We start from the raw sequence: 27,838 nt of genomic DNA, 5'->3' as shown, positions 1-27,838 counted from the left end.
ACGGGCTTTCTTCTTCCTACTCTAAATCAAAACTCATGCCAGAAGCACTTCAGCATTTTGCTCCTACAAATTCTAAATTAAAGGCATGGTAGATTCAAGTTCAACGTTATCGGTTTAGAGCTAAGTTAATACCCATTTGTTGAAGATAAGAAAGGCTTCAGGCAAACCAGGAGATGAATAGAAGGTTGTATTGTACTTATGACTCAAGAAGACGAAAGTCCTACTTAAAAGACTAATTGATTAGGCATTGAAAAAAAACTAAAAAGAAGACGAAGGTTGTATTCGGTACAATATATACCGTAATTGATTCTAAATGTAAAAACTAAAAAGCACCAATTATAATTATTTAACAATAAAAGAGTTCAACCAAAAAATTAAAAGATGTGTGTCTTAGTTCACACTTCATACTGAAAATTAAAAAACAAGCAATCTTACATATGCCAAATAACCGATAATAAGTTTTTGCATTATTTCTTTAGCTCCCACTGAGCACATCTTTTAGTAGTCAAAGAAAGAAAAACTCAAACATCAAACAGTCTTGAGATACAATTATAAGCACACAACACTAACACTAAAGTCACATGGTTGCAAAACCTTGTGGTTGCAGTTTGGGAACCCAGATGAGATGATCTGCTGGGAAAAAGTGGCACACAGAAGTGGTTCCCGGTTTGACCTTCAGAACTTGAAATGAAACATGACCATGCCCCCATTGTGATGTATCCATGTGACAAACAACCATAGCATCCACCCTATCCCCATTTTCACCAGCAAGTGGGACCCTATAAATCTTGTTCTCACTTTCTTGGCTGTGGCAGTAAAAAACTGTATAAGGGTAAGGCATGGTATGGCAAGCCACCATCTTGGAAGCTGGGATTTCTATGATATTTTCTAACATAGTGTAGTTTTGGAAAGTGACACTTGATTTGGTTTGGTGAGAGGTGGACAAAACTTTTAGATCAGATGTGAAGCCAAGAATGCTTTGAGTGAAGTCAAGCATGGATTCTAAAGAGGTGGCACAGAATTTTACCTCTCCTTTGATGGGTTTGGTCTCACATTCCCTAAGGGTATCTTCCATGGCCTTGGCTTTGGGAGAGTTTTGAGATACAGAGAAGATTTTGAGAAGGTTTGGGAGTTTGTTCAGTGAGAAAGGAAGTGAATCTGCTTCTTCTCTTGGCCACAACTTAGGGGATGTTGCAGGGTCCCTCTTGGGAAAATGAATAGGCATTGTTTTCCCAACCTTCAAATCTTCGATGGTGAAAAACACCATCACAGAAGGATCTATGTGATCCACGTGAGAGTGAGCATGTGCATGTTCTGTTTCATGATGATCATTTGAGGTTGCTTTGAAGAATTTGTCTTCTGTTTCAATCAATCCCCTGGCTCTGCAGCTTCTATTGCAGGAACACTACAAAAAACTCAGCAAACATCGGCTTAATTACTCGTTAATTAAAGAATCTAACAGTGAAAACTGAAATGAAATTATGTTACAAGGAAAATATTGGGCATTAAATGTACCGTGATTACTAGTAGATGAAGAAAGATGATCCAAGGTTTATATTTTTCACCCATTTTGCTGCTTGCATGCATTGCGCACTTTCGTTTACCTTAGTCTGGAAGAACAGAAACCACAGTATTATCGAACACGTACCCTAGTGGCTCAAAAATAGTTTCGAGTAATGAATTTCTTACTGAACACTCAGATAAGATTAAATAAGACCAATTTTGAATCATTAGAAACATGTGTTTCATTTACGTCAGTTTTCCAATACTTTCTATAACATTAATCGAAAATAAGGAACAAATATAAATAATATCTACATTTTATATTTTCATTCAACAACAAATATGTATGATCAAGTTTGTTAATTTTTGTATAACTACTTTTAGTATGAAACAAAATATGATTTTTGATTAATTAGTTGATAATTGTAAAAAAAACAAATGAACCCAAAGTATTTTTCAACCAAAACTCAATAATTAATTCATTAAGATATTAAAATTCATTTAAGAGATTTACCTTTTTATTCCAACCCAACATATTTTTCATATGCACAGGTCTTTGAACTCCTTATCACATAATTAGATTAATTATAGAAATGCTGTTCTTTGTGTGCTTTAAAATCCAAATCATTCTAATACATTTATTTTTTATTTTTTAACTTTCAAAGTTAATTCTTAAAATTAGATTTTTAAATAACTCGTAATATTATCTTCATATTATTTGATAATAAGTAAAAAAATAATAAGAAAATAATCATTTTAATAATGCAGAAAATAGAAAATCAGTACATTTAGTTCGATAACTGAAAAGACATTTCAACACCTAAATTAAGCGATAAGGGTGAACACGAGTCTAACCTTACCTAAGTACCTGACTCATAAATCTAACATATCCGAAATAATCTGGGTTGATTCGTGTTTTAAAGTTAAATTTGGTCATAAACTCATAATGCATAACCTAATTATTGCTGGATCATGTACTTATAACTAGCTAGTTTGAATTAATTACTAGTTTTTTTTTTTCAATTTATTACTAGTACATAATAACTTGTATTATGTACATGTATTTTCACAATCTAAATATATATTTTATATTATTATGTTTTTTTTAATATCTTTTTCATTCTCTCTTCAGTTTTAGATTGCGAATAGATTTGAATCGTTTTTTAAATTAGGCAAAATGTCATTCATCCCAAAGATCAAAACAATTTGCGATTTGATTTGGATGACTTTCTCAAAACTTTGATATAATCCAACCCAATAAAATGTTACAGTATTTAGATAGAATTAGATTATATTTAAATTTTGCCCACAAATTTTTACCAGCTTTATAACTTAATAGCTAGCACATCATATACCAAGTTAAAAGCTTATGTCAATCACAAAAGAAAATAAAAAGAAAAACAGACATTAAACAAAATAAAAACCTTGTGCCCAGAAAAATGATACAACTGGAAATTTATGAAAGTTGGCATCGTCTTGTATATACGTGCTCAGAGAAGTCATACGCCTAACAGTAATCTCAGATGACTTGTAAATTTCATTCATCGATCAGTGTACCATACACATGCATCTAACTCAAGCATCTAAAATGGCAGTACATGAAACACAACTTGTGTGATTTTTGAAGCACCAAGTAACCAGACTTTAATGTGTGAAGAGTATATTCCTTATGCAAAAGCTACATCTGCATGAGAAGCTAAAAATGCAGCCTGTACTCTGACATGACAACCATAAATTAAGTATTTAAAAGAATGCATTATATAAGTATCTAATTTAATTATTAAAATTATATTTTTTGGGGGAATATTGTTAAAATTATCTAATTTAATTATTTGCATTAATCTTAATAAATTAAATATTTATTTCTTATATATAAAATCAGAAATAATATATTATTAAAGATGTATATATAACATGTTAGATATATATTGTTAAGGATATAGTGATTAATATATATGAATTATAGATATTCACTACTTAAATATTATATGAAGTGAAAGAATAAAGACAGGAAATCACAAACTAAAATTAGGAATCATTATAAAAAAAAAGGTACCTAATTTCTTCCAAATAGAGAGAAAGGAAAATAAAAATGTGATTATGTTATATTAGATTAAAACCAATAATCTTTATTTATTAATAACCTATTGGAATTTTCATTAATTGTCCATTAACTCCTAATGAGCTAATAATTATAAAGTATCTGATAATCTATCAGGTTAATGTTAATTTTTTGACAAGTGTACCAATTCATTCAAATAATAATTAAGATGGTAAGTTCAAGTGTTGAGTTCACAGGAATTTTGACTGTACTCAAAGTTTGTATATCTCAAATTTTAAGCAAATATTAAACTAAATTCGATATTTGTTAAGTAATGATGAACGTTGGGGTGGTAAGTTGTCGATTGATGCAGAGTTTCGTGATGTGTTGGGTGTTCGGCTTACTGAAACTATTTTTAATGCAATGTTGGAGATTTTTCATCATTTAACATTATTTCAATTATTACTTTCATTTGCTAATCTACCACAATCATGATCCCTCATGTAAAATAGTCTAAATTATCCAATTTTACTCCTAATCCCTTAATAGTTACATCAAATAATTTGCTTTGGGAATAAAGATGCATAGATAAGCCTAAATAATATCATTTTATCCCTAGACATGACTATCTAGATGCTCTTTTCAAGTTCTTAGGATATAAATATTTTCCAATACATAAACCCTATAACACTACGTGAGCATGGGTGATCTAATCATAAACATGACAATGAACTCAGAAAAGAAACAATAACATCAAAATAACATTAAACAGATAATAAAAATCATTACATCAAGAATGTTTGGTTGTTGAGTTCCCAACAATGGGATGATTTAGCCTCTCATTGTTATGAGAGGCTTAAAATACAAAAAGAAAACAAGAGGGATGGAAAAAATGGAAGAAAATGGAGGAAATGGTGCCCGAGTGAGTGGGTTTCCTCTCTTGTCTCGTGCCCTAGCTCTCCTATTTGGTCTCAGCTGTTTTTTTTACCAAGTTTTCTCCTTTAATGTGGTACGGTCATGTTTTTTAGCATTGATTGTGTGCTAAGTCTGTATGTGTGCGTTGAGCGCACATACAAAGTCAAACTGGTATAAGTGACCACACTAAGCTGCTAGATGCGCGCTAAGTCGCCAGATGCAGGCTAAGCCATCAGACACGCGCAAAGTCACTGGATTGGCTCCTTCCTTGCGTTGAGCGATTATTGATATGCTGAGCGCGCTGCTTCAATTCTTCAACCATCTTTCAGGCTTCCTACCATGTAATTTTACAAAAAAAAATACAACAAAAAATGTAAATTAATTAACTTTAGCATCCACGGGATAAAAATTCAAAAGAAACTAAATTCCTAATATTTTAACCCAAAAGAAGCATTAAAAGAGAGAAAAGTAAATAACTATTATGAGATTTAAATATATAAATTATATATGCATAACAATTATCAATCACTCAATTATTATTAAATTACATAAAATTAATTGTAGTGAATATAAATAATTAATATAATTATTTTTTAATATAAATCCATGGTAGGATTAGAAATATCAATTTTTAACCATTTTCTTTCCAATGTCGGCAAATTAAATTAATTAATTAATTAGTCATTATTTGGTGTTTGTCTAAGATATATTAAAGTATTGGGAGTAGAAGAAACACAAACTTAATCGATATATAATGAACCCATATTCAATATTTCAATTATCCAATGAATGTTATTAATAGTTATTGTCATGATGCTCTTTATTCTATACATAGGAAGGATCAAGTTTGATCCGATCCGATTCACCAAATCTTGTCTTCGTGTCCATACAAATATAGATATTGATTTACTTTTGCACCCAGAGATGATATATTTTAATCGGTTATTTTATTTTTATTGTAAATCCTATTTATGATGCGTACGATATAATTATATAACATGATTTGTCCCAATCAGCAGTATCAAAAGAAAATCCTATGATATAATTGAAAATAAAAAACGTGCTAAAGCAACCTACCTACGACATAATTATATTTAATGTTGGATTTACCACAATCGATAGGATCAACAGAAAATTTTCTTTATGAAGTCGTGATCCAGCTTTATTTGCATATGTAACACTTTTCATGAGCAAAACATTTATGGCGTGATAATTATTGATCTAATATTACTCCCTTGCTAGCATGCACATGTCTATAAGGTGACAGCCATCTTCTCTCATTTTACATGAAAAGAAAAAAAGAAGCAATGAGGGAAAAAGAAGGACATGAGTTATAAAATATACTATTATTTGTGTTTGAAAAATAAATAGAATTGGATCTCTTTATCTCACATACTCATTTCATCATTTTTCATCAATATATGGAGATATATATTTTCTCAATAAAGCCTTCAATTTAAAGATATAGGTGGGACAAGTTAATTTCCACCATTTTTTAGTTACACTTCATTATGTAGTATTTCATCTAGCATATATAACATTGACTTGGTGATGGTTAAAAAATAATAAAGAAAAAAAGAAAGAAGAAAAAATCATATGTTTAAATCCTCAACAAATATTTCTAAAAAAACAAATAAATAAATATTTATTGATAAAAAGATAGTATTTCATCTCTCACACTAAAAAAAAATTATACAATTCGATCTGGAGATCGATATACTTTGAGTTGGGAGTTTCGAGATCTATCTTCTTTGGATAGAGGATATGGACTTGTATATGTTGTAAGGGTGGGTATCGCTTGTACTCATATCCTTTATTTTAATGAAGTTCTTATTTGCAGATTTAAATAAAAATCTTGAGATAAAAAAACCGTATTTGAATATAAGATTAAATTTATTTTGTGCTACGGGTGGAAAATTTTGTTATGAATTATTTTGGCAAATTATTTATTTTATCCTTGGATAACGTGGATAAGTCCCAAAATTGTTTTAAATTGATTTTAATACAATTTTTTTATTCATAAAAATCAATCTTAAATATAAGATATAAGAGATCTATAACAATTTCAAAAATTGACAACAACTACTCACACTGACACTGATTGATTGATTGATGTACATTTCTACTCGTTCGCATGTTTTCTGGATATAACCCTGATGGTAGTGGGTCAATTCTCAGTGGTTTCAATAATGTTCTAACAACTGTGCATTAACATATAAATATGACATCATATGTGAGTTGGCTATCCCCCTATAAATAGGCAGTGAGCTATACAATCCAAAATACAAACGAAGCGAGAGGCGTTCTATATATTATTGAATTGACAATGAGGCCTGCTCTTGCTTTGCTTCCTCTTCTATTTGCTTTCTTGGTATGTTCACCTTCCATTGTATCACAATTTTTATTATCTTTCCTTCTCTTGATATTATTTAGTTATTTTCCATTCCTCACAGTATTTAGGGATTTAAATGGATACGTTTAATTTATCAGTATTAGGGGGGTGAAGGAATCTAAATAAGCTTGACAAAATGAGGAGAAATCAGAATGTCTTGCCAAAATTATTTATTTATAATGCTAAACTATTCAAACGTCATGTAGTCCAAGGTTCTTTTTAATATTTGCTTCCCTACTTCTAAATGATAAATATCCTATCACATTTTTTTATTACACTACTTATGCTTGAATCTCAACTACCTTGCTTTACGCGTTTTTTTATGGTAAAAATCTTTTCACCAATGTTTATAAAGTGTAAGAATATAGTATAAGAAAAGGGTGTAAAAAATCATGATTATTTGTAGAATCGGTTAAAACTTTAATCTAATATAGTTTTCAACTCTACTATTGGCATTTTGATCGAATTATCTAGTATTAGTTTGAAATTATATTGTGCATGGGCATCTTGGGTTAGTTAGGCATGGAGATAACATTTTGACAAACGTTTCCCTTTTTGTTAATTTTCTCTATATGCGCAAATTTTGTGGAGAAGTTAGCTGCCACTACGGAATCAAGAAAAGATCCAGGGGAATATTGGAAAATGATCATGAAAGATCAGGAAATGCCAGAAGGACTTCAAGGTCTTGTTTCATTTCAATCTGAAAATAACCCTAAGACTCAAGAGCAGCTTGGTAAAGGTTCCAAAAACCATTGTGAAGAGTCTCTAGTTACAAATACACAAGTTAACAGTGACTTCGAACCCATACCAAGTGTTACCAAATATGATGATTTGGAATTCAAGTCAAGCATTATCAAGAACGATGATTTTGAATCGAGACCAAGTGTTACTAAGTATGATGATTTTGAACTCAAGTCAAGCGTTACCAAGAACAATGATTTTGAACCGAGACCAAGTGCTACCAAATATGATGATTTTGAACTCAGGTCAAGCGTTACCGAGAATGATGATTTTGAACCGAGACCAAATATTAGCAAGTATGATGACTTTGAACTCAGGTCAAGCGTTACCGAGAATGATGATTTTGAATCGAGACCAAGTGTTACCAAATATGATGATTTAGAACTCAAATCAAGCATTACCAAAAACGATGATTTTGAACCGAGACCAAATATTAGCAAGTATGATGACTTTGCATCCAGGTCAAATACCAAGTACGATTCTGAACCTAAAGCAAGTGCTACCAAGTATAGTGATTAAATGAAAATCAAGTAATTGTATAATACAGTCGAAGAAAATCGTGCTCCATATCAATGTATCCTATGAATAAATAGGGTGTGAAGTATTATAGATTTTGAATAACTTCGGCTATGTTGGACTAAAAGTTGGAAAAATAAAAATATATATTTGCTTTAATTATTTTTTTAGTCTTTTAATTTTTTTAAGTTCAATTGAGTCATCTTATTACGTAAAGATTTAAATTAGGTCTTGTGTTTATTTAAAATATAGTACAATTAGGTTCTTTATTTTTTAAATAATTCAATATTGGTCTCATTTTTCATCTATCTACTCCAAAAAATTTTAAAAATAGGACAAAAGTTTATTTTAAATGAGATCAAATTAAATTCATTTTTCACTACAAAATTAAATCCATTTTTTAAAATAAAAGACATAATTAAACATTTTAAAAGTAAAAGACTTAATTGAAACTATAAATATTTAAATAATTAATAAGAGAATCAAATTAAACTTAAAAAATAAATTAGGAAAAAAAATAATAAAACCTATGAATTTCAATGTATATTTAATTTGCGGATTCAAATGCACAAATTAAGAAGGAAATATTTGTTGCTTTGAGAGCAAAACTACTTTCTAGCTCCCCCAATTAAAATTCAAATACACACTTAAAGATAATACGTAAAATAGTGTATGATGAGAACCATATTCGAATCAACTCCCACCATACCATCTACCAAGTCACCTTTAATCTAACCACTATAATGCTCACTATTAAAGGGTTTATATTAACTCTTTAATCTTCCTTTCAAAAAAATTAACTCTTTAATCTATCAAGATGTTGTTGCTCCAAATAAAATTGGGCTCAGATTCCTAAAATAAAATTTCAAGTTCAAATTTTATAAAAGAAAATATAATTAAGAAAAAAAAATTTACTAAAAATTATCTATTCACTTTTCACTTTTTTAATAAAAATGATGAATATTTCACATTAATATCATAATATAAAAAAACACTCTTTAATCTAAAGAGTTCGCTTTGAAACTTTTTAATTCAATAATCATAAAGTGAAACACCGCCTGCCTAGTTTTTGCCCAATGCTTAGTCGGGTGCTTAGTCTTGAATGACAAAACTAGGACATGCATTTTACTTTTCCTTTTTCATAATATTTATAGTCCTAAATTTTATTACAAAAACTAAAAAAATATCAATAAATGGAAATAAGTAACAATTTTATAAATTAAAAATTAATTTATTTATAGATTTTATTGTTTATCATTAATATTATAAGTAATATAAATAAATAAAAAATAATTAAAATGACATAAAAAAGATAAAATAATAATTATTTTGAAACTTATTTTTTCTTATATGACAGCTATTATAAAATAAAAGAAGTAGTATGAGTTTATAGTATATTTTTTTTTAAAAAAAAGTAAAAATAAAAATAGAAATGGACGCTACTATCAATGCATTAATGTTTTTTTATGTCAATTTTAGTTATTAGTTTTGTAAGTAAGACAATTGAAACTCATGATTTCTTCTTTTTTCTTCATTTCTTCACTCTCAAGTCTATTTAATAATTTTCAATTCCGAGTTGTATTAATGTAACTAAAAGGAAAGCAAATATATGTTGTACAAGTGTATCCAATAAATAATATGGTCCGATGCATTATTGTTTCTGAATAACTTAAGGTATTTTTTCAAAATAATGGGTGATTTATAATAATAATAATAACGGGCAATTTTTTCATATTTTTTTTGTATATTGTTCTTATCATTGAGGTTATCACCAATAGTTTACTTTCATTTTTATAATTTTTCAAAAAAAATCAAATTACTTAAATATATTTTACTTATTACAAACATAAAATCATATATTTCTATTTATTCATATTTAATTAATTAAAGATAATTTAAAAATACAATTTAATAATTAAAAGATAAATATAACTAGAAAATTAAAATACACCATTTGATTGAGCAATGCCCATTAAAATTCTATATATTAATAATCGGTCCATTGCTCAAATAATGAACCGGTGCTCGACAAATATCAAGGGCTAGCTGTCCGAATCCTGTCTTAGACTGCGGGAATCAGGGAATGCTCATTCTTTGCTTTTCAATTCGGAATAAAGACAATGACATGCAGATTAAATTGATTTAGCATCAATTATGAGTGTTTTTCATACATTTATTTATTGCATCAATTAAAGCTTTGGTGATTATTCTAATTTCCATGTGTTCGTTAAAAAAAATCCATACTGTATATTAATTACTAGCTGAACTAGGAGCAAAAGTTGCAAATTTATATAAGTCAGCTGATTAGCTGAAAAATATATTCTGTATTTATTAGGAAAGATAGAACCATTGTCACTAAAGATTTTGGGATAAATATTGATCAATGACTGATGTTTTGAAGAGCATAAATGAATTATAAAATTGCCTTCGATATATTAAAAAAATATATATAGTTGGGATGAATTGATCATAAATTGATAAAGAGGTTAACGTTTGAGTAAAAAGTTTTGAAAATTTTCAATAATAACTTTCAGAAAAAAAATTATTTATTTTGCACCGTTGTTCTAAAAATTAAAACCCATCACAGCAACCAGAGAAAACTCACCTCTACCCCCATGGTTGTTCTACTTTCAATCATAAAACCTTATTATACAAATACGTTCACCTGAAGGGTCAACCTCCATGCTTCCTTTTAATTGAAGTACGTGACCCATTCCAATCTTTGCTTTCATTTTACTCTCATGAATTGAAACCTCAAATTCAGAACCACCCTTCACCCATTTTTCATTTAAGCAAATGCATGCCACTACTATTTAATTACACTGAACAAAGCCAGCAACCAAAATCAGCTGAAGTGAAGATCAATCCCAGGAACAAATCAGTTGTCCACTTGTCCTTAATCAATTCCAGTAGCAGCATGAAGCACACGTTTTAAGTCATTAACCCCTATATATTCTAGGAAACAGTAATAGCTAGGTGGGGTCTATTTGTAATATATTTTGGGTCTAATTAAAAATACTTAAGTAAGAAAAATGAGGACATAGATATTCTAAAATATATTCAGAGCATGTTAGGATTCTTGGAATTTATAACTGGCAACCTCTGTAACATGTAATTTTAGAAACTTGAGGTTGAATAGATGATATTAGCACAAAAACTCTGTTCAGAAACTAATGTTGTATAGTTTTAAAAAACGGTTGCCATTGCTGAATTCACTCGTCACTCGATGAACATAGAAGCAACAAACATCACCGATCCATCGTTATAATAAAAAAAAAATCGTGGGTAGTGTTTGTAATGCATTCCATGACATATTAACCATGGTTTTTTAATCGTATAGTACCCTCACGTTAAATTTTAGAGTTTTTTTTTAGCTAATTTTTTTAAGGACTCTAAACTAAATTTTGGAGTTAATAGGCATGTATCTTCAGTATAAGTTTTTACACTAATATATAGCAGATTGTAATTGAATAAATATAAAAACCTTTTACACTTTTTTTCTTCTAATTTTTATCTCGATATATGAGAGAAAACGTGAAATAAATTAATAAGGATTTATAATATGATTCATTGTTGTTATTCATGAATTTTACTTTTTTTATTTTTTTGATAATATGAAATTTATAGTAGCATTAATATATTATTATATTATGTATTACCAACACAAGAATATTTAAAATTCTTAATGATATCTTAGTTATGATTTAATTGTGATAAAAATAAATTATTTGAAGTTTTTATCTCTCACTCAACTAATTTTTTTTCATATTTTTTTCAAACAACCACGGCAAGTAAAATAAATGGAGCGTCTGCTTTAAAACTTTTAAGGGCAAATGAAGGAGGATTTTAACTTTTAAGGGTACGTTTGTTTTACGGAATTATTTTGCATTTCCAATAATTACATCCTTAGGAATATTATAATTGAGAATGTTATTTCTTGGCATATATAAAGATGTATTTGGTTAATTTTTAATATTCTTATAAATATTTTTAAAGTTTTAAAATAATGAATAAAAAATAAAAGTAAATATGAAAGTTACAGCGGAATTAGAGAATAATTTGTCACATTCCATAAAATATTAACATGAGAATAAAAATTATGTAAACATGATGAGAGTATAATTTTTCTAGAAATGAAAGATACTTTGAAATATTTTCTTGATAACCTCCTAACAAATATTTATACTTTTATATTTCTGAAAATACAAGATAAGTGAAACAATGACTTCCTAATTCTATCACACACATAATTTTTTTTTTGTAAATATTCATCTTCTTTAATATTGACCTCTTATTGCAGGTTTTGCAGGGGTTAGAAAGTTTTAAAAAATGACCCCAACTTTTTAAAACTTGCATAAGGATGCCATGTTTCATTACTTTTTGCTACATTACAGTCCTTTTATTTTCAATTTTTTCTTAAGTATATCACCATAAAGCGTAAACAGTCAATTTTATTCACCTTTTTATTTTTATTGCAAATAATGAAATTCTATTTTGGACCATTTGAGCCCGTTAAAAAAAGGGTCTTGTTACAAAATGTCAACATGGGCTGCATAGGCCCATTTCATTAATAGACCAAAAACAAAAACAAAAAACACCCCAAAAAAAAAGCAAAATGCATAAAAACGTATATAAAGTAAAGCAATAATAAATAAAAAGGACAAAAAAAATATCATCATTATATCTTCGATCATGTTGTGCTCCCTGCCCTATCAAGGCTCTGATAACAAATTCTAATTAAAAAACTTTAACCATTTTTGTAGCAATATATAATAATAAATTCTACCGAAGACATCCATTGATACTTAGCAGCAATTAAGAATTTAGCTGTGTTTAAATCATTTGATTGAACATGATACCTAAGTTACTAATTTATTACAAATTCCGTATACGAATTTGAAAAAGAATATATTAAATTTTCTAATTTTCAAACCAACCACTTCAGAAGAACAGGGTACTCGTAATAATTTTACCCGATGTTATTGTTCTTTGCGGGAACATTACATCTATTTTCAATGACATTGCAGATTTGACAACAAACTAACATGTACTCCACTGTTTCGGTTCAGTTGCAAATGGTTGCAACTGCCAAGGGTACTAAATAAAGAATCTTTGACTGAACTTTGTTTGAATAGAACTAGAATCCAGAGTGTAGTTTTTCAACTAGATTTCCCACGTGAAATCATTATCATTATATCACAGCAAAGGAATGTGCAATATTACTAACAGTAATTGGCCATGACAGCACATGATTTATCCATTATTTCATCTGAATACTTTTGTTGATTTTGTCTTCCTCTTTAGTCTTTGCCTTCTCTTTTGCCATCCTTCACACCAGCAGTGACCATATTCTTTCTCATTTGATATATTTGTGTAACTTCTTTTTTTTTTTGCTGAATTTTGTGTAATTTTATTATGTCTTTATATTTAGTGTGAAAGATATGTAAAATAAGTCCCTAAAATTATAAATACATTGATTTAGTCTTTAGAATTATAAAAAATAAAATATAGTCACTAACTTTTATTTATGATTGCTAATAGTAACTGTTAATAATTTAGTCTCTGAAATTGATATACCATTTAATTCAGTCTGCCATGTTATATACAGTAATCAAATAATTTAATCCTTGAAATTCACAATCATTATCTTCTGTCCACAAAAAAACTTGACAAAATTCAGAAAAAAAAAACTTGACAATCATTATCAATTTGTTTTCTAAATTTAATGATCTTCACTAAATTTAATCTTCAATGTTAAGGGCATAATTAATTGTCACATAATAAAATTAAAGACTAAATTTATACTTTGTCAGTTAGAAAAAAAATGAAATATTTGAATTAAGGTAGTTAGGTAAATAATAAAAAACTAAAAGTAAAAAAATAACAAAAATTCAATCTACCCTCATTTAGAAAAAAAAAAAATCATTTTGCCACTATCAATACCGTACAAATTTATCTTATTCCATTTAACATTTTTTTTATCTAATTCCATTTAGCATGTGGTCGTTTTAATTAATTAATAAATTATTAAAATAGAAAAATAAGACAGAAAATATAAAGGCATAAGAACCCATCTCGTTATCATATTATATTATTTACGCATTTTCTTTGTTTATAACTTGTTCTTAAATCAATTTAGTTATGTTATTAATGGATAAATTTTTAAAGTAAATATATATTGAAGAATAGAGTAATAATAATTAAAAAATACATTAAAGAATGAATTATAAAATATTCCGTCAACAATTATCTTTATTATAGGGTTCCATAACTTGATTTTGAGAGTAAATATAAATTTTGTCACTATGTTAAGTATGTTCTTTAATGTGTTTGTAACCAAATTTTCTTTATCATTTACGTACTCTTACCATTATCACAACCCATTTTGCTGTTAATTTTTGGTTACAAAATAGATTATGCATGTTATCATAATTGATTATCATGAGCTTGTGAGGCAAGGAAGCATAATCGATTATGGCTTCTTAAAATACAAATAGATGAAAGGGACTATTATAAAAGAAATTGTGCATTATGTCTACTTGAAACCTAACATTTTAAATAACACAAATTAAGAATTGTAATGGAAAATCACAATTATGTATATTAAAACACATGTACTCAAATTCAATGAAATTGTTAAAGATAATAATGAAAATTTTAAACTTACAAAAGACGAGTCAAACAAGTTTCATGAAATCGTTAAAAACGATAATAAAGACTTTGAGTTTATAAAAGGTAAAACACACATAATTATATAAAAAAATAATTTATTAAAAATTAAACTTTCATATAATTTCCACTTCATTTTTTGTTGAAAGTAAAAATCAAGAAGCAACCATTTATTTTAGCTAAAACAAATCATAGAAAGTATTTTAATTACTTTCAGCAATGAAACACTTTCATTGCTTAATTTTCACTTGAAACAACACATGATGCTGAAGTTTAGTGAGATTTCATAAAATTTATCTATTTTTTTTTAACATTTACATCAAATGGAAAATATGTTATAATAATGTAATATTTTTAAAACAATCAAAGACGTTAGTGTAAAATTGGAAAAAAGATAGAAAAATTTATGCAATCTCATAAAATGTTAATAGTTAATACACTTTACTCTTAAAGGTTAAAGACAAAAATTAAAAAAAAATTAAAAAAAAAACAATGTTTTGTGTAATGAAGATGAAAAGAGGAAATGGAGAGATCCAATTCCCCATTACATAGCCATAGGGAGTGGAGTGAGTGGAAATAACAAAAAGAAGGGCAGTGAGTGACGTATATGTTTGGAAGACAGCCCAGCACCACCACAGTTTCACTCACCCAAATATTTTTTTTCCCTAACCCCCCTTTTCTCCTTCTCGTCTCGATGGAGGAGAAACGCCGCGACGCCGCTCCCTCCGCCGCCGATTCGCCGGCATCAGAGCCCGCAACCTCTCGCCGCCGCGCCGGAGCCAACAAGAGGAAGTCCGGCGCCCTCAGCGCCTCCGGTTCCTCCTCCGCGCCCTCCAAACGCGCCTCTCGCGACAAGGCCTCACCGCTCCACCCTCCTCCCCTCCACAATGGCCCCCTCACCAGGGCCCGCCAAACCCCCAACAACCTCGCCTCCGCCTCCTCTTCCGCCGGCGCTTCCGCTCCCGCCGCCGTCAAACGCTCTGAACGCGCCCACCCTTCCGCCGCCGAGTCCGCCGCGCTCGCTGAGCAGCTCAAGAAGGAGAGCGAGTGGGAGACTCTCGAGGCCGCGATTGAAGCCGAATTCGAAGCTATCAGATCTCGCGGTGCCAATGCTCACGTGGTTCCCACTCACAGCGGTGAGACTTTGTGCCTCTTCTCAAACCCTAATTTGCTTCTGTTTAGGTTTAGGGCTTCAATTGCAGTGGATAGTGTTAGAAAACATCATGTGTTTGATTTTATGTCATTTTTGTTCACTTTTTGTTCTGGAATGAACGAGTGATTCGGCTGAACTGGTGCATGATAGGTTCTCTCAGGTTATGTTTTTACCATTTGTAGTTTGCTCTTCTTTATTGTGCTGCTCTTCTTCCCATTCCATAAAATATTCTTCATTTCCCGAACTGAGCTGTTTTTCTTAATTACATTTGAGTCGTGCTATGGATAGAGGAGGATTGGTGTGGGAAATTGCGTGTGGTTGTTCTAAATTCTGAAACTTTACTAGGCCGAGTCGACCTTCCCCTAATGTGACTTAGCAAAATAGCTATTAGCCAATAAAAGGAAAAGTAAAGTAACCAATAACAGTGTGACTCCTTGCTTCCCGTTTTTGGTTCACTAATGATTAATGAATTATTGTTTTTTGTATTGTTTTTTCCCGCCTCAACAGACCTTTATTCATAAGATTATTGTTGGAATCCTTATGTTGAGCTTTTAACTTGAATGTTTTGTAGTCTTTCGTGGTAGATAGGTGTAAGGAAGATCAGGAAGAATTGTGTGGATGTCGATTGAGTGTTTCTGTTTAATTTTTTGGATTTTTCTTTAGTCTAAACAAGAACAAAACCACACAGCCAACGTATCATCCTTACCACTGGGTTTGGGAGTAAAGTATGTTGCATAATCTAAAGAAGGGAGTAGTCTAATTACTAATTTCTATCATGAGAGCGAGCCCTGGTGTAATGGTAAAGTTGTGCCTTGATTACCGGTGGGTCATGGGTTCGAATCTGGAAACAACCTCGTTGCAAGGGTAAGATTGCGTACAATGACTCTTCGCATAGCGAGGAGCCTTCTGGCACCAGGTTATGTTAGTTAGTTGTAAGTACAATGCTTCTGCTGTCCAACAAGATACTAGTAATACTGTTATGCAAATGCTTGGTTCCCCAAGTGTCCCAATGGTTGATTTTCTATTGGATCAATATTTAATTGCAATAAGCATATTTTAAGTGTTGACCCAAAGGTATAAAAGTTTATTTTTAAGTTACCCAGTTTTTTCTTTGGAATTCGATTTCAGGTTGGTTTTCATGGTCATGTATTCATCCAATTGAGAAGCAAATGTTGCCTTCTTTCTTTAATAGCAAGACTGATAATCGGACTCCTGATGTATACATGGAGATAAGGAATTGGATAATGAAGAAGTTTCATTCAAATCCAAACGTACAAATTGAATTGAAAGATATGTCACAGCTTAATGTTGGAGACTCAGATGCTAGGCAAGAGGTAATGGAGTTTTTGGACTATTGGGGTTTAATTAACTTCCACCCATTCCCTTCAATGGATTCTGCTATGGCCACTGGCAGTGATGATGGAGAAGCTGAAAAGAATTCATTGCTTGAAAAATTGTATCACTTTGAAACTCTCCAATTATGTCCACCTGTTCAAAGGTCTAGCCAAATGACTCCAGCTACTACCTCTGGCTTGTTTCCGGAGTCTACAATTGCTGAAGAGTTGGTGAAACAAGAGGGGCCAGCAGTTGAGATGCTTGAGTACCATTGCAACTCTTGTTCTGCTGATTGTTCTCGCAAACGTTACCATTGCCAGAAGCAGGTTGGTATCTATAACTGAATAAGCGATCGAAGTGCACGTTATAGTGATATACTGAAGATATGACTTTCAAAATATTTATTAATTATCCCTTGTATACTACTCAAATGCAATTGTCCCAAACTTGGTCCTCTTTTAAAAGTTGTAGCATTATTTCCATTGGTTGGTGTGTTTGTGGTTTACCTCGCATTTTTAGTGAGGAGTTAAATTATTTGCACATATTTATGATGCATCCAATAAATGTTTTCCATTAATTAACTTTGTAGCTTGATGTCATGGAATCAGTTTACAATCTTATCTGAATTGATTTAGATTTTTCAAAATGTTTTTGGTTAAATGCCAACCATATAGGAACATTTCTAGAAAAGTGGAACAGCTACAGTCAGTTTCTGAAACCTTCTCAAATACTAGTGAACTTGCAAACGAATCATTCATCAAGAGAGGCTAACTGTTTGCTGATTTGAAATGTCATTGTTTATATAGATTGGTTTTGTGGTACAATGGTTTCTGTAATTTACTTAACAACAGACTGGTTAACTGCTTCTCTCTTTAGTTGAATTATCACTAATTTATTGTTGGAATGTGGCTATTCATGATTATTTAATTTGCTCCTGCACTTCATGTTGTATATTTTGTGATGTGTCCTGACAGGCAGATTTTGATCTATGTACCGACTGCTTTAGTAATAGAAGATTTGGCTCTGGCATGTCTTCGTTGGATTTTATACTCATGGAACCAGCTGAAGTTGCAGGGGTTAATGGTGGAAAGTGGACTGATCAAGAGACTCTTCTGCTCCTTGAAGCATTAGAACTTTATAAAGAAAATTGGAATGAAATTGCAGAACATGTTGGAACAAAAACAAAAGCTCAGTGCATATTACACTTTGTTCAAATGCCAATTGAGGATACCTTTGTTGACTGTGATGATGATGTTGTTGCTGTTTGCAAAGAAACTGTGGATCCAGTTGCAACAAACAATGACTCATCTATGGACAAGGATGCTTCAGAATGTATTGAGAATGATACTAGTGATGGCATCAAAGACAATGATAAAACTTCCAAGGCTGAAGATCTTGAAGTGAAAGTGAATCAGGAGGAGACTACAAAGTTACAAGAAGGCAGTGATGAGAAATCTACCGAGGGAACTTCTAAATCAGAAGATGCTGTTAAGGTAAAGATTGATCAAGAAGCAGGCAATGACTGTGCTATAAATGCTCTTAAGGAAGCATTTGCAGCTGTTGGTTATTCTCCTGGACCTGAAGGCCCTTCTTCATTTGCTGAAGTGGGTAATCCTGTCATGGCACTGGTAAGTTGAATGTTTCAGTGCATGAATAGTAGCACTTGATTCTGTATTTTTGGGGTATGCTATGAGTATCCACTTCAAATTATTTAATGTAAGTCCCCTATCTTCAGCACAACAATTAATTATTATATTTAGCTGTAAGTATGTGACTGTTGGTTGTGCACTGGGTCATGTCTGTCCAAGTGTTGCAAAATAAAATTGCTAGTGTTCACTAGACTGTTAAATAATGTTTACTACGTTATATACAATCTTTCTGTTTCCTTGTGTCATTTCATGTATATCTTTTCCATGTTTTAAGTTTAACACATTCTCCCTTACTAAGTAATATTATGTTGCCTTCTTCAACAGGCAACTTTCCTTGCACACTTGGTGGGTTCTGATGTGGCTGTTGCTTCAGCTCATAGCTCCATAAAATCCATGTCAAGAAATTCACCTGGCACCGAGCTTGCGGCAAGGTGTTGCTTTCTTTTAAAAGATCCCCCAGATAATGAGAAGGAACCGACTAATTCTGAAAGGTATGTGATCTATTTAGAACTTTATATGGAGAGTTTGCATTTTGGTAGTTCCATAACTAGTCCAGTTGTTGATTGGGACTAACAATGTTATGTCTGAATGGATCATAGGGATTCTAAAAGTGAGGGAGATCAGGATGAAGTAAATGTAAAACAGGATAAACCAACATTGGAGGATAAAGATTTACCGAATGATCACAGTAATACAAAAATTGAAACTAATGCTTTAGAAGTCAAGGGACAGCCGGCTTCTACAGATGATGGAGCCTTGGAAAAACCCATTTCTTCAAAGGAGCAAGCAGTGAGTAATCATGAAGGTGGGCTTGACAATGGTAATGATCCCAACAATGCAAAGCTACCCAATGATCAAGCACCAGCCACTCTGCATAATTCAGGTGGTTCAACATCCAAGGCTGAAATTCCACTTTGTTCTGACAAGGCTCAGGAGGAAACTTTAATTGAAGAATCTTGCCCTTCTGTAAAAGACAAACATGTGTCTGATTCTCTTCTATCAGACACATCAAAAGATGCTGAAATGGTTTCTAATTCTATTCCCTCAACTAAGAGCAAGCCTCAAAATCCAGAGCCTACAAATCCAGCTTGTGAATCTCTAGAAACAACGGACTCAGTAATGGATGTTGATGGAGTTTCTAATTCCTTGCCATCGGAAAAGATTGACTCTCAGCCACTAATTACGTCAAAATCATCCCAATGTAATGGGACAGAAAAGGATGTAGATATGATGTCACCTTCAAATCCTGTTGTATCAAATTCTGGTGCTGAAAATGGTCCAAATACAGGTCTCTCTCTCTCTCTCTCACCTTCTCTCCCTCTCTCATCCACACACATACACAAAAAAGAGAGGAAGACATGCCATAGTTGTTCATAAAATGTAATTTGAGATGTACTGGAGCAATTAAGGTCTAACTCAATTATTGAGGAGTCTTTGTCATATTTCAAGTTTAATCCACAAAAATCAACATACAGGGGCAGGTAAAGATCATGCAGATAATGGAGCAAAAGTGGAAGATGATGGTACTGAGACTAAACAGGATAGCAGTTTTGAGAAAGTGAAACGTGCTGCAGTTTCTACACTTGCTGCAGCAGCAGCAAAAGCCAAACTTCTAGCAAATCAGGAAGAAGACCAAATTCGACAGCTTACTTCCTTGTTGATAGAAAAGCAGGTATAATCTCATGGCCTGGTAAAGATCTCATTTGTATTCATGTTTTGCTCCCGACTTTCTTGGTAAATTCTGTCTGCTTGCAGTTGCACAAGTTGGAAACAAAGTTGGCTTTTTTCAATGATGTGGAGAATGTGGTGATGAGGGCAAGGGAGCATGTAGAGCGATCACGGCATAAGCTTTATCATGAGCGTGCTTTGATAATTGCATCACGGCTTGGTATACCACCTTCCTCATCTAGAGGTGTACCACCATCTATAACTACCAATAGAATTCCAACAAATATTGCAAACTCACTCCCAAGACCACAAATGATGATGAATCCACCAAGGCCACTGATTTCTAGACCTGCAGGCACTGTAGCAACTACTCTTCAAAACCCATTAGTATCTTCAACTGCAGCAGGAAATTCAGTTCGGCCATCTAACCAGGAAAAGCTTTCTTCTGTTGGGACAAAATAAATGTTGAGTACATATGGAAAAGAAGTTCATGTCTTCATACTTACTGATCTCGCTCGCCATCATTTTGACAATGTGAGTATGCATTCTCATTTTATTGGGGACTTTCTTTTAGTTGAGGTCAAGATAGGATATTTCTTATAGTACCTCAGTTGAATATTATTAGACTAGTTTATTCAATGACTGGTATTTTTAGACAAAGTAAATAGAGAGGAAATTGCGTAAAAAGATAAGAATTAGGAAATGCTAAAGAAGCAGAAGAAACATATGGAGTTCAACTTGAGAATATTTAGCAAGTTCGTGTAGATGAAAACTTTAAATATTTCAACTTGAGAAAGAATGACAGTCCATTTCCCATGATTGAAATGATGATTTTGTTTGTACTTTGACCTTATTTTTTTAACTGGTTTTTGCTTTTTCTGATATTGGGATTTGGGAATTTGTCACCGGTCCTTTTTTTCTCATTTTGCCCAACATGTATTTGATCAAGTATGTGGGAGAACTGAATTGAATAGCAACAAATTACTTTTTTTATGTATAGAATCAGTACTTGGTCCGTTCTTATTTTTCCGATTGTATTATGCACGTTTTTATTGGAAATACACATGCTTTAGAGAGGGGTTGACCCCTTTGTGCAAAGGAATACCTTTTTGAGTTGTTTTTATTGAGAAGCTAATCTACAATAGGAGAATTTCATGGATTATAATTACTTGTTGACAGAAATTGTTTGGTTGCTCCTGTACATTGCCAAATACTTGCCAATCAGTATTATGAAATGATTTTTCTGTTAGAAATGGCTTCCTTACTTTTAATTTAGTAGTTCCTTCCCTTTTTCTGTATTATAACTGCAATATACGGTGTCCTAATAACAGTACAACGAGGATGAAATTGAAAACGATTGTGCATGCAGAAACTAAAACTTTTGGTACAAGCACCAAGTTGAAAATGAGTCAACATGTAAAGACCAAAAATAAATTTAGTTCCAGTTTAAATGCTTGTTTGGTTCTATTATTACTAATTCAGTTATAGATACCTGTTGCTTGCATTATTAACCCACGGTCTTTTGATCCAGTCAATTCTGTCAAAGGTAAGTTCTGGTTAGGACTAACTCCAAATTGACAACTATTGGGAATTCGGTAGTGCAATTGGAAGATCATCCTTTCCCTGTTATGAGGTGCAGCCGCAGATGATATATTATTTGAAGTTGTAGAGCGATTTTTTTAAAATTTATTTTTGAGGTGTTTAACTTAAAACAAGTGGATAGTTGTGCAGAATGTGCGCGTTCAATCCTCTAACTTGAATGTTATTCACTACATTATTGGATGAGAGCATATTGAAATTTCGATGACTTCATAAAGATATATAGCAGTCTGGCAATGACCAAGAGTTGGGTACAGTGTATGGCTGTTTTTTTGTTCTTTCCCCGTCATTTCTTTCTTGACTCACATCTCAACATCGATTCTCCCGCCCTTACCTTATAAAATTAATACCATGTTTGGAAGAATTTTTCAGTAAGTAATAAGAAAAAAAGGATAAAATAGATTGGTTTTTTTTTCTATAAGCTAAAATTATTTTATGCTTAAGTTAAAATTAATTTTTGAAGAAATTAAATGGCATGTGAATATGTTAATTTTTATTTTGAATTTTTATTTTTTTCTATATTTTACAAGTATTTGTTTAAGTTTATTCAAACAAGATTCAAGTATCAACTTCCATTTAAATTCTTAACATTATAAGTTGTTGCAATATTATCTCTTTTTAAGCAACATTAAAAATTTAACCGAATAACTTTTTATCTTACAAACTCAGGAAAACAATGACTGGAAATGCATACTATCATAGAATTAAATAACTAATACAAGGGTTTCCTCATTTCTTCTCGGCTTTAGGAAGTTATGCTTTATTTTTTATTCTTGGTTGCTTGCTGGTCTAGATATCAATGATTATGCCTTATGACCAAAAGTCATACGTGTAATTAGTGATTCTAATTTATTTTCAGTCTGTTTTTGCGCGGACTTCTTCAGTAATTTTTCACATGTTTGGGAAAATATACCTGGTGAGCCCCTGTCGGCCGCAGTTATACAGAAGGATCTTTCCACCTTCACTAACTTTTTTTTCCAAACCCAAAGAAAATCCATCGTAAGCATAATTTATATAAACATGAGAAAGCTTAATCTCGAATATAAGATGACGTTTGATTTGATTATTTTTTATTTTTGTTTTCAAAGAAAACAAAAACTAAGAAGAAAATACGTATGCTTAATATTGTTTTCAACATCTTTAACCTTTTCTAAAAAAGTAAAAAAAAAAAAACACGATGATACATTAAAATACTTTCTTCTCGATACATTTTTTAAATCTTAAAAAAAAAATTCTTTTCAGAAAATGAAAATAAAATATAAAAACGAAAAATAAACACTCAAAGCATCGCCTAATGTTTTCAGTACATGTTTTAACCAAGGATATAAATTATTTGGTGGGAAGCTTGTATTTTATTTTATAGAAAATCACCATCTCTTTAGGTTTCAATAATTCAAGAGATTACTGAGTAACTCCTGAATATAGAAAATCACCATCGCGAACTAGCGTTTTGAGAGTTGATCACTGAACCTCTAAAGCATGACCACAACAATCATGGTTGCTAACAGATTTGTAACGAAAATAGACGTACAACATTCTCTATTTGATGTCGAGTACGAACGATAAACAATACAAAAATAACTTCAAAAAAATCTTAACGCTGTTTCTTTCACAATATAGCATACATGTAGAGCAACTGATATGGGTCAATTATCACAAAACCAAACAAGCACCCAACGTATAGCATTGGACCAATTTGTTTCTTGAGCAAATACTAATGTACAATGATGCCTCCACATAGACAGCAATGGCTAAACACAGTGAAATCAATTTGAAGTAATGTACTTTATTGTATTGAAAAGAAAACCTATACATTCAGCACTCACATCCTGTTGCCCGTGGCTGACTGCTGTTTCCAACATCAATTGTGTCTGGCAGGTATCTTCAATAAAGCACAAATTACCACATGGACAAAAAAACCCAAAAAGTAATATCAATAGCCAAGGAATGGACAATTCAAGTTCCAAATAAATAATATCCATAATCTCTGGGTAACCATCGAGAAATACCACAATCGAAATACACCAGACAAACTAACATCTCCAATACTAATTCTTGAAAGCTGTTGAAATTGTGTCATAGTAAGTAGTGCTATTATGGGGGAGGGCCATTGTATTGTACATAGTCTTACCCTTGCATATGCAACTTTACCGGTGCTCTTTCAAGGTTATTAACAAAAATGTCCCATTTTAGTTTTAGTACTCTATATTTGTAAAAGTACAATTACATTGGACTATTGGAGTATCTATGAAGTTGGAGAAAGCTGTTAGATGAGAACCAAAATCTCCAACAGATACAATTCATAAAAAAAAAACACAGAATATGCACTTAACAAACAATATCAGCTTGCAATTAATAATGTATGCCCATAATCCTGTTTTTTTGTTATAGCAAGCAAATGGTTTGTCTCAATAAGCAAATCATAGATAGATCTTCAGATTTCAAGAGATAACATGAAAATTATGAATTAGAACTCTGACAAAACCAAACTACACTCCCTCAACCAATGAACGCAATCTCATAAATCTGAGAGATGTAGCTTATTGTATTTATGTCTTAGTGAGTTCAGTTGGTCAGTTCACATATATGAAAGAGATGCCCAGATTTAAGAACTTACAATTCTTCTTCTTCTCCACTTTTCAGGGCATTCTTTGCTATGCATTGGAATGCTTCTTCAACATTAAGACCTTCTTTGGCAGATGTCTCAAAATATGGAATATTTCCTTTTGATGCACACCAAGCCCGAGCCTTCTTTTCTGACACCTGCACACAAGAACTTGGTAGTGTTCATATGTTTAGCAGTATGTGTTTAGGTGTTTTATGAGTACGAGTGTGCCTGATCTGGGCAAGTTTTGGAAAAAGAGAAAAGAAACATTGATGATAGCAAACTTAAGGGAGGGTAAATACCACTCTGCTGTTCCCACCATCAATATCTATTTTGTTTCCTATGACAACAAAAGGAAAATTCTCTGGATCAGAAGGACTTGCCTGCCAAAGTGATCACAAATCTTAAAAGTTGTAAAATCTGTACAACATAGCTTGAGATAATAGATAAAACTGAGAAAAAATTATACAGAAAGGAATAAAAGCATACTTGAATCAGAAATTCCTCCCTCCAGTTATTAAGGTTGTCAAATGATTTCATCGAATTAACATCATATACAAGAACACAACAATCAGCACCACGATAGAAAGCAACTCCAAGGCTTTGGAATCTTTCTTGGCCAGCTGTATCCCAAATCTGTAAAGTTAAGAACATGGAAATTAATAACAAAATAAAATTTCGACTATTGTAACTTAAAACTTTAAAAAGACAAATAGAAATATGAGATGTAGAATAGGCCCAAACATAATTTTCACACACTGCAAGAGTATGACTGTAATGTGATGACACTTGTACTCGCAAATCGCAATCTTCAACTAGAGAAAGACTACAAAAGGCTCTTAAGAGAGTAACAGAACAACTTAGCCATAAACCATTAGAAATCTAGTCATCATTTAAATAGATTTAGTTCTCTATCCCATTAGATTCAATCTATATAACATCCCAAAGATGCTCAATGTTATAACTAACAAAAACCATTTCGTTATATACAATGAAGTCCACATTAAAATCACAACTACTGTCACATATCACATGCTCAACAATGATATCTTAGAAATGACAGGAAACAACACCTTGCACTACCTGCATCCCATGCACAAGATCATTTCCACAAAATTCAAGAAACTAAATATTTCAAAACAATTTATAGTGTGTTTGGAAACCCATTCAATTGGCTTTAAATGGAGGTTTACACATTTCTGATGCACAAATGTAAAAAGTGAGTGAGTGTTGGATTGACGTTACTTTCAAAAACACACTTTTAGACATTCAAACATTATTAAGAGCACTGAGTAAAGAAACTTAATCCAAGAAACTAATAGGCATGGGAAAAGTTTGGTATGCACATATATGTGACGCTTTGGCAAATAGATGATTTGATCAACAAGCTTACATCATGCAAAATCAACATGCACAACCCAATAATTCTTCAGTAAAATCAGTAGTAACATAGCACATAAGATAGGAAAATCTAGGTAAGCACTGCTCAAAAACCTGTAAGGTGAAAAGCCTATCTTCGAATTGCACTTCTTTGGTTAAAAAATCCGCTCCAATGGTTGCCTTGTACTGATTACTAAACTTCTTATTCACATATCTAAATTGCGTATGTTAGGGGAAAATACATAGTTTTCATGCAGTACTAAACAATAGAAAACAAATTGAAACGCAAATTAAAAAAAAAAAAGTAAAGAACACGGAGTTTGTAGACAGAAACCGAAGGATACTGGTTCATCAAAGATGTCTTCCCCACCCTGCGAAGCATCAACAACAAAATTAAAATAATTAAGTAAATCTCTGTAACTAAAAAATCAAGTAGGCGCGATTGCAATTGTCCGAGAGATTAGAGTAACAGAAGCAACGGTTCTTGTGATCCATGAAAAAATTCACAATATAATCTAATCAGAAGTAAAAAGGAATTAACGAAATGGAATAATTGAAAAGAGATTGGAGAAACAGGTTGGCAAGCGCGAAGGGAGTATAGATCTGTGATTGAAGTAAACCCTAGAAATGGAAGAAGAGAGAGAGAGAGAGAGAGAGAGAGAGAGAAAGAGACGAACCCACTGTCACCGAGAATGATGACCTTCAAGAGAGTTCTTCTTCGGGAAGGCATGGTGGTTGCGAGCGAGCTATGCGATCGGAGAAAGAAAGAAAGAAAATAAAATAAAGAGTTACAGAGTGTTTGACTGAGTCGTTACGCTGTGCTCTCTCTGCACTTTCTCTATGCTATGCAATTGCAACCGCCTTCGCGAATATTCCCCCGTTGACAGCTGGGACTAGTACATTATGAGTCTCCACAATTATTTCTCAAGAAATTATTTATTTCTGATTTATTTTGTTTTGCACATTTATTCCTATTTTCTTTTTATTTCAAAATGTATTTACTAAATAAATGAATCTATACTTACTAGTTTTCCTCAAATTTTCAAATGGATATCGTCTTTATTTATTAATATATATTAAACTTAACAAAATAAAAAGAGGAACACAAAGTTATGACAATCACTGTTTTTGTTACTACTAATGATAAAAGAAATATATTATATATTTTTTGTTAGATAATTTTACTGTTAAATTATTTCTTAAACTTTTTTTTATTTTAAACAAGAGTACCAAGTATCTTCTTCCCCTGCTAACAAATAATAGGAAAGAAAAATGAAAATAGAAAAAAATGGTGTAGTAAAAGAATATTTTCTAATAGAATAATGATTTATTTATAGTTTTTTCCTCTTTTACTTTTAATATTTTTATTGTCTGCCTGAAAACCTCTTACTATGACCATCATTTTTAGTTTTTATCATGAAGATTAAATCTTTCATATCATCACCCTTACTAAACCAACCATAGTCCACACACAACACCAACTCCCACTCCCACATATGAATATTAATGTTGCTTTATTGGAAAAATGAAGGTCGAAATTGTCTCATAAAAAACATTCTCTTTGGGGAAAGTGTTGTTTTTAAAATATGGGGGATGAAGAGGGTTGTTGATTGAACAAAATGAATTTCGAAATGGTTTGATAGAAGGGTGGAGTGGAGGTTATGGATATCAA

General features: G+C 31.6%; 4 protein-coding genes across 6 annotated transcripts; 2 read left to right on the top strand and 2 right to left on the bottom strand.

Moving 5' to 3' along the window:
- Positions 1-368: 368 nt before the first annotated feature.
- On the bottom strand, positions 369-1,701 carry LOC114375990 (BURP domain-containing protein BNM2A-like). The gene is made up of 2 exons (XM_028333880.1): positions 1,516-1,701; positions 369-1,405 (listed from the first exon to the last, which is right to left on the bottom strand). Exons 1-2 carry the CDS (start codon positions 1,585-1,587, stop codon positions 578-580), a joined length of 900 nt encoding a protein of 299 aa, XP_028189681.1. The 5' UTR covers positions 1,588-1,701; the 3' UTR covers positions 369-577.
- A 5,001-nt stretch (positions 1,702-6,702) lies between these two features.
- LOC114373567 (organ-specific protein P4-like) lies at positions 6,703-8,270 on the top strand. Of its 2 annotated transcripts, none has more exons than XM_028331051.1 (2): positions 6,703-6,830; positions 7,446-8,267. In XM_028331051.1, exons 1-2 carry the CDS (start codon positions 6,786-6,788, stop codon positions 8,109-8,111), a joined length of 711 nt encoding a protein of 236 aa, XP_028186852.1. In that variant the 5' UTR covers positions 6,703-6,785; the 3' UTR covers positions 8,112-8,267. The 2 variants fall into 2 exon arrangements, with proteins under 2 accessions (XP_028186852.1, XP_028186851.1); XM_028331050.1 differs by having other exon boundaries at positions 6,723-6,830; positions 7,443-8,270.
- A 7,076-nt stretch (positions 8,271-15,346) lies between these two features.
- On the top strand, positions 15,347-22,437 carry LOC114375238 (SWI/SNF complex subunit SWI3D-like). 2 transcript variants are annotated; one of them, XR_003658733.1, is made up of 8 exons: positions 15,347-15,913; positions 17,059-17,591; positions 18,240-18,893; positions 19,239-19,405; positions 19,514-20,202; positions 20,390-20,586; positions 20,670-21,116; positions 22,114-22,437. XR_003658733.1 is itself a non-coding variant. In XM_028333010.1 (7 exons), the coding sequence occupies exons 1-7, from the start codon at positions 15,385-15,387 to the stop codon at positions 21,042-21,044; spliced, it is 3,144 nt and encodes a 1,047-aa protein (XP_028188811.1). In that variant the 5' UTR covers positions 15,347-15,384; the 3' UTR covers positions 21,045-21,684. The 2 variants fall into 2 exon arrangements, 1 of the variants encoding a protein (XP_028188811.1); XM_028333010.1 differs by lacking the exon at positions 22,114-22,437 and having other exon boundaries at positions 20,670-21,684.
- Positions 22,438-23,744: 1,307 nt separating this feature from the next.
- On the bottom strand, positions 23,745-27,040 carry LOC114376530 (ras-related protein Rab7-like). Its single transcript, XM_028334692.1, has 7 exons — positions 26,844-27,040; positions 26,511-26,537; positions 26,281-26,380; positions 25,276-25,422; positions 25,089-25,169; positions 24,799-24,944; positions 23,745-24,063 (listed from the first exon to the last, which is right to left on the bottom strand). Exons 1-7 carry the CDS (start codon positions 26,894-26,896, stop codon positions 23,997-23,999), a joined length of 621 nt encoding a protein of 206 aa, XP_028190493.1. The 5' UTR covers positions 26,897-27,040; the 3' UTR covers positions 23,745-23,996.
- Between the last annotated feature and the right edge of the window lie 798 nt (positions 27,041-27,838).

The sequence above is a fragment of the Glycine soja genome, chromosome 11, assembly GCF_004193775.1.
Source record: "Glycine soja cultivar W05 chromosome 11, ASM419377v2, whole genome shotgun sequence".
NCBI classification, from domain to species: Eukaryota; Viridiplantae; Streptophyta; class Magnoliopsida; order Fabales; family Fabaceae; genus Glycine; species Glycine soja.
The sequence above is the reverse complement of the archived record's forward strand: the minus strand, read 5'-3'. Positions and strand labels throughout refer to the sequence as shown.